The 7,049-nt window shown below is 57.1% G+C and overlaps 1 protein-coding gene across 1 annotated transcript; it reads left to right on the top strand.

Moving 5' to 3' along the window:
• The first annotated feature begins 1,447 nt into the window (after positions 1 to 1,447).
• On the top strand, positions 1,448 to 6,512 carry CD79A (CD79a molecule). Its single transcript, XM_029064681.1, has 5 exons — positions 1,448 to 1,545; positions 3,476 to 3,784; positions 3,907 to 4,025; positions 5,090 to 5,158; positions 5,318 to 6,512. The coding sequence occupies exons 1-5, from the start codon at positions 1,476 to 1,478 to the stop codon at positions 5,429 to 5,431; spliced, it is 681 nt and encodes a 226-aa protein (XP_028920514.1). The 5' UTR covers positions 1,448 to 1,475; the 3' UTR covers positions 5,432 to 6,512.
• Positions 6,513 to 7,049: the final 537 nt, after the last annotated feature.

The raw sequence follows: 7,049 nt of genomic DNA, 5'->3' as shown, positions 1-7,049 counted from the left end.
TCAAGGAAGATTAGGGTGAGATTTCGGGGAGGGGGCCGGGCAAACCACCTTAAAGAGGAGACCAAAGGGGAAATTCCGGGGCCTGGGGCTCAGAACCTCCCCCCACTCCTTTAATGGCATTTGTTAAGCACTTACGTGCTGATCACTGTACTAAGAGCTGCGATAGACAATAATAATAATAATAATAATAATAATGTTGGTATTTGTTAAGCGCTTACTTTGTGCAGAGCACTGTTCTAAGCGCTGGGGTAGATACAGGTTCATCAGGATGTCCCACGTGAGGCTCACAGTCTTCATCCCCATTTTACAGATGAGGTCACCGAGGCCCAGAGAAGTGAAGTGATCTGCCCACAGTCACACAGCTGACAAGCGGCAGAGCTGGGATTCAAACCCATGACCTCGGACTCCCAAGCCCACGCTTTTTCCGCTGATCCACGCTGCTTCTACCCCAGCGCTTAGAACAGTGCTCGGCACATAGTGAGCGCTTAACAAATACCCACATTATTATAATAATAAGGGCAGTTGTTAAGCACTTACTATGTGCCAAGCACTGTTCTGAGCACTGGGGGAGATACAAGGTAATCAGATTGTCCCACGTGGGGCTCACAGTCTTCATCCCCAATTTACAGATGAGGTATCTGAGGCCCAGAGAAGTGAACTGACTTGCCCAAAGTCACCCAGCTGACAAGCGGCGGAGCCGGGATTAGAACCCACGACCTCTGACTCCCAAGCCCGGGCTCTTTCCACTGAGCCCCGCTGCTTCTCCGAGACAAGCTAAACAGGTTGGATGCATCCCTGTCCCACATGGGGCTCAGAATCTTAATCCTCGTCCTACAGATGATGTAACCGAGGCACCGAAAAGTGAAGTGACTTGCCCAAGATCAGCCAGCAGACAAGTGGCAGAGCCGGATTAGAACCCAGGTCTTTCTGACTCCCAGGCCCGTGTTCCAGCCACTAGGCTACACAGCTTTTCAACCCCTGAGTTCTGGGAGAGGAGCAAAGGCTGGGGCAAAGGAGGTAGGGAAAGCCCCAAAAGAAGGGAACTGGTGGTTAAATTTCCAATCTACGAACACCACAGACCGTAATAAAAACCTCCTCCCACCCCTTCCCCCAGCAAGCAGGCTGCGGCTACCAAGTGAAAAAGCCACAGCCATGTCCCCACAGACCCTGTCCTGGTGACCTGCAGAAGTGGCTGCGGTCCCTGAATCCCTGAAACCCAGATTCCTACTCTTCCCTCTGCTGAAACGGGCCTCTTCCGCAGAACCCCGGTCCTCTTTCTGTTCTCGGGTACCGGGGTCTCCCGGCGGGGAGCAGTAGGGCATATCTCCTGGCAGACGGGGGCAGGCAGGAAACTGTGGGCGGTCCTCGGAGCGGAAATGGGCCTGACTTGGGGGGGGGGTCCCCCCTCTTAAACAGTCACCACCCCGGGCCCGGGGTCAGTCTGTGATTCTCACCGGCCCAGACCCCCCGGTGCCATGGCCCGGGCTCCTCTCCCCGCCAGCTGGGCCCTGCAGGTGGCCGTCATCGTCCTCACCCTGGGTCTGAGTAGGTGCCGTGTTTTCGGATGAGGGGCCGGGGAGAGGGGTGGGGAACGGTGCCGGGGGAGAGACGGAGTGGGGGGACGCTGGGGAAGGGGAGAGCCGGAATAGGGCAGAGGTTGGCAGCGGAGGTGGGGAAGGTGGGGAGAGAGGAAGGGGCAGGTCCAAGGATGGAGATGGGAGTGGGGGAGAGGAGAGCACAGGGGAGGAAATGGGGAAGAGAGACAGAGTGGGGGGCGGGGGAGCTGGGGCTGGGGGAGGGCCTTGGGGGGTGTGGGAGAGTGGGATGGGGGCTCCTGCAGGGGAGGAATAGAGTCAGTGGGATGGAGTGGGGGAAAAAAATGGAGGGACGAGGACGGGGAGCCAGGGGTTCCCCTCACTCCCCGCATCCCTTCACGCCGACTTACACTCACCCCTGCAGTTTCTCTTCCCATCTACCGAAGCCAAATGGGGAACTGAGAACTGTCCTTTCCCCAGGGGCTGGAGGGGTGGGGGTCTTGTTTTTTATAGTTTTATGTGTGTGTGAGAGAGTTTTTTTTAATAATATCTGTTAAGTGCTTACCATGTGCCTGGTACCACACTAAGTATGGGGTAAATAGTAGTAGAAATAATGATATTTGTTAAACGCTTACTATATGCCAAGCACTATATTAAGTGCTGGGGTGTATATAAGCAAATCAGGTTGGACACAGTCCCGGACCCATATACGGGCTCAGAGTTTTAATCCCTATTTTACAAATGAAGTAACTGAGGCAGAGAAAAGTGAAGTGGCCTGGCCAAGGCCACACGGCAGGCAAGAGGCAGATCTAGGAGTAGAAATCGGTCCTCAGATTCCCAGGCCTGGGCTCTTTCCACTTGACCACACTGCTTCTTCAAAGCACGCTAGAGCAGGAAAGCAGCTTGGCATAGTGCAGAGAACACTGGCCTGGGAGTCAAAAGTCCTGGGTTCTAATTCTGGCTCTGCCACTTGCCTGCTGTGTGGCCTTGGGCAAGTCACTTCACTTCTCTGTGCCTCAGTTACTTCATCTGTAAAACGGGGAATAAGACTGTGAGCCCTAAGAGGGACAGGGACTGTGTTCAACCCAATTTGCTTGTATCCACCCCAGGGTTTAGTAGGGTGCCTGGGACACAGTAAGCACTTCACAAATATCATAATTATTACAGACATTATTACTTCTTTTCCCTGTGCCTCGGTTCCCTTATCTGTAAAATGGGGATTAAGACTGTGAGCCCCATGTGGGACAGGGACTGTGTGTAACTCGATTTGTTTATAAACATCCCAGCGCTTAGCACGGTACTTGGCAGATAGTAAGCATTTAACAAATATCACATTTATCATTATTAATAATGTTGGTATTTGTTAAGCGCTTACTATGTGCAGAGCACTGTTCTAAGCACTGGGGTAGATACAGGGTAATCAGATCGTCCCACGTGAGGCTCACAGTTAATCCCCATTTTAGAGATGAGGTAACTGAGGCACAGAGAAGTCAAGTGACTTGCCTAAGGTCACACAGCTGACAAGTGGCAGAGCCGGGAGTCGAACCCATGACCTCTGACTCCGAAGCCCAGGCTCTTTCCACTGAGCCAAGCTGCTTCTCTAATTATTCTCTAATTAATAATGTTATTATTATTACATTTGCCCCAATGCTTAATGTGGTGCCTGGCACATAGTAAGCACTTAACCAATACAAATACAGGACAGGGGCCGTGTCCAACCCGATTTGCTTGTATCCACCCCAGTCCTTAGTACAGTGCCTGGCACATAGAAAGTGTTTATCAAATGCCACAGTTATTATTATTATTAGAAAAGAAAGAGTTTTAGGGGGCTGCAGGAGGGGTAGGGTGGGTGGGTACTCTTCATCTTCCTTCCCCCCAGTCTTCCCCGGCTCTTGGGCCTGGATGTTCAGAGCCAGGTTCACCCTGCCCCCTCCCCTCAGGCCAGTGCCGGGTTAAACTACAGATGAACCCCGTCCCGCCCTCGCTGACGGTGGCCGTGGATAGCGAGGCCACCCTACACTGCCCCTACAACATCTCGGAGGCCAATCAGGCAGTCAACGTGACCTGGTACTGGATCATCCAGGGCAACTTCTCCTGGCCAGCCATGCGTGTCACGGAACAGATCCTGGGGTCCAAAGGGGAGCTCTTCTTCCCCAAGGTCTCCAAGAAGGACGGCGGGATCTACCAGTGCGAAGTGCAGGTGGCCAACCTCTCCGAAAAGTCCTGCGGCACCTACCTGCGGGTCAGGGGTGAGCCCCGGGTCAGGGCTGGGGGATGCTGGGGGCGGGCTGACCGCACACCGGGGGGTGGGGGAGGGCAGAGGGGGGTGTCTTCCCAACCCCCAAGAGGCTGCATTGGTCCCTACCCACAGAGCTGATGCCCAAGCCTTTCCTGGACATGAACGAAGCAACCAAAAACCGGCTCATCACCGCCGAGGGCATCATCCTGCTCTTTTGCGCTGTAGTCCCGGGGACGTTACTGCTATTCCGGGTGAGGGTCCTCTCCCTGGGCCCCCCGCCCCTCCCTGCTCCGCCCCCATCTCCCTCCCGCTCCCCACATAGTAGTAATAATAATTGGGGTATTTGTTAAGCGCTTACTACGTGGCAGGCACTGTACTAAGCGCTGGGGTGGGTACAAACAAATCAGGTTGGACAAAGTCCCTGCCCCACCCGGGGCTCACGGTCTGAATTCCCAATTTACAGTTGAGGTAATTAAGACACAGAGAAATGAGGTGACTCGCCCAAGGTCACGCAGCAGACAGGTGGTGGAGCCAGCATTAGAATCCAGAGCCAGGAGGCTCTGTGGCCCGGGCTCTATCCGCTCGGTCATGCTGCTTCTCCATCCGCAACCACATGGGCCGAGATCCCCGCTCCCCACCACCCCAAAAATCGATTTCTGGGAAAACTGGAAAAGAGGTGGGGAGGCGGTTCTTTCCAGCCCACTGTCTAATTTCCTTTCACCCACTGCCTGATTTCCTTTCACCCCCACCACTTGATTTCCTTTCATCCCACCCTCTGATATCCTTTCAGCCCACTGCCTGATTTCCTTTCAGCCCCCCCATCTCGTCTCCTTTGAGACCACTGTATGATTTCCCTTCGACCCGATTCGGCGACGGCGGCAGCCTGATTTCTTTTGTGCCCTCTACTTCATCTACTTTCAGCCCACTGCCTGCCTTCCTTTTGGCCCATCACGTGACTTTCTTTCAGCCCACAACCTGACTTCATTTCAGTCCACCCTCCGACTTCCTTTTCAGTCCACTGTCCTACTTCCTTACAGCCCACCGTCTGATTTCCTAGCAGCACCCTGGCAGATATGGGCTGCAGCCTGATTTCATTTCAGCCTTAGACACGTACTTCCAGGGCCGAGATCAAGTTCTCCTTCTCCCACCATCCCTTCTTCCCCATCTCCCTAACCCCTCACTACCCCCCCGCCTTATTCTCTTGCCTCCTGTTCCTCCTAACTGGGGGTCCTGTGGAAGAGAGGGATGGGGGCAAGGGGGGAATCTGACTTCTTCCTTCTCTTTCCCTTCATCCCTCCCTGGGTCTCCACTGCAGAAGAGATGGCAGAACGAGAAATATGGGGTGGAAAAGAGAGATGGCTACGAGGAGGAGAACCTGTATGAGGTGAGGAGGGAGAGGGAGGCTGTTTCCTCCTGGGCGTGGGGGGAGCTGTGGGAGGGGCCGCCCTTTCCCGGGTCTGTGGAGATAGGTGGGGAGCGGGAGCTGTGCCTACCTCCCTCCCTGGGGCTGACCTCCCCTCTCCCATCCTCCGGTTACCCGCAGGGCCTGAACCTGGAAGATTGTTCCATGTACGAAGACATCTCCCGTGGTCTGCAAGGCACCTACCAGGACGTGGCCACACTGAGGGTGGGAGACATCCAGCTGGAGAAGCCGTGACCCCATGGGCCACGCCACCCCTGGTCTCTGTGGCCACGCCCACCTCTCGCTTCACCTGCCAGGCCCCAGGCCCTGGATGAGCACCCCCTCCCCATAACCTTGACACCCTCCCCATGCCTCTCCGTCCCCGATCATCCTCACCCCGGCCCCCAACCCCCTTCCTCCCTTGCTTTAAGACTGGCTTTTCCCCCACCCTCCCCACTTCTGCACCTCCCCGGGCCTGGCCCAACCTGGTCTCTGTGGCATCGCCCACCCACCCCTGGTTTCACCTGTCAGGACCCAGGCCCTGGTCCAGGCTCCTCCCGCCTAACCTCAGTACCCTTCCCCAGGCCTCCCAGTCATCCCATCCTCCAACCTTTTTCCCTCGCTTTACAGTTAGTTTCCCCCTCCCAATCACCCACCCCTTGGGTCCAGCCTGACCTGGTCTCCATGGTCTCACCCACCCCTCACTTCACCTGCCAGGCCCCAGGCTCTGGCTTGAACCATCCCCCCAACCTCAGTACCCCTTCCCACACCTCCTTTCCCGGATCATCCTCATGCCTGTCCCCCTACCCCTTTCCTCCCTGCCTTTACTACTGGTTCCCCACATCCCTGCCCCTTCAGCCCCCTGGGCCGGGCCTGACCTGGTCTCCATGGCCTCGTCTACCCCTCGCTTCCCCTGCCAGGCCCGGACCCTGGTCTGAATCCCGTTCCCCCTCACCTCAGTACCCCTCCCCACGCTTCCCCCATCCCCTAACCCCCCCGTCCCCCTCCTCCCCTCATTCCCCACCCTCTGGGTCAGGCCCGCCTTGGTCTCCTAGGCCCGGCCCACCCCTCGCTTCACCTGCCAGGCCCCAGGCCCTGACCTGAGCCTCTCCCCAGCCCCCACCCATCCTCAGGCCCATCCCCCCGGCTCCCCTCCCCCCTGGCTTTACGGCTGGCTCCCCCCTCCCCCTCGGCGGCTCTGTAATGAGCCTTTAATCGCCACCACGTCGGGAGATGATTGTTTCAGACTCGTTAGCGCTCCCTCCGCGTCGCGCTCTCTGTCATAACCACTTAACGGTAATAAATTCTCCACGGGGCGGGGAGCCCGGGACCTCCATCGTCTCAGTTGGGAACCGGCTTCTCCCCGGTTCTCTCCTTCTCGGGACCCTGGCGTCCGGCCACTCCAGCGCCTGGCTCTCCTCCCTTCCCCCCCAGTTCTCCCTCCCCTGTCGGGCTTCAGACTTCCTGTTCCCGGCCCTCAGCGCTTTCCCTTAGCCACCGCTCCCCTCTTGGGACTCTGGTGTCCTGCCCCAGCTCTTCCTCTCCCCATCTCCCTCTTCCCCTACTCCGGCCCAACCCCTGCTAGGTCCCAGGCGTCTTGCCCCCCGCCACCCTCTCCCCCGGGTCGCCGCTCTCTCCCAAGACCCGGGCGCCCTGGGCCCCAGCCCTCAACTTCCTCCAGTCTTTCCCCAGAAGGCCACCTTCCGTCTTCAAAACCCCTCTTTCCCCATCGTCCCCGTCCATCTGTCCGGCTGGACCACGACGACCCCTGTCCGGTTTCCTGGAAATCCTCACTTGGTCGCCGTTCCACTTGGCTGTGACCTGGCCACCCCTCCCCAGGGCCAGCTGGGTTTCCATCTGGAGAGGAACCTTG

This window comes from Ornithorhynchus anatinus, chromosome 5 (genome assembly GCF_004115215.2).
Source record: "Ornithorhynchus anatinus isolate Pmale09 chromosome 5, mOrnAna1.pri.v4, whole genome shotgun sequence".
Lineage (NCBI taxonomy): Eukaryota > Metazoa > Chordata > Mammalia > Monotremata > Ornithorhynchidae > Ornithorhynchus > Ornithorhynchus anatinus.
This window is presented reverse-complemented; position numbering and strand designations above follow the sequence as displayed.

Coding starts and splice junctions, on each gene's coding strand:
- CD79A (XM_029064681.1), top strand. CDS start 1,476: ATGGCCCGGGCTCCTCTCCCCGCCAGCTGGGCCCTGCAGGTGGCCGTC. Junction 3,785..3,906: donor CACCTACCTGCGGGTCAGGG/GTGAGCCCCGGG, acceptor CCCTACCCACAG/AGCTGATGCCCAAGCCTTTC. Junction 5,159..5,317: donor AGGAGGAGAACCTGTATGAG/GTGAGGAGGGAG, acceptor GGTTACCCGCAG/GGCCTGAACCTGGAAGATTG.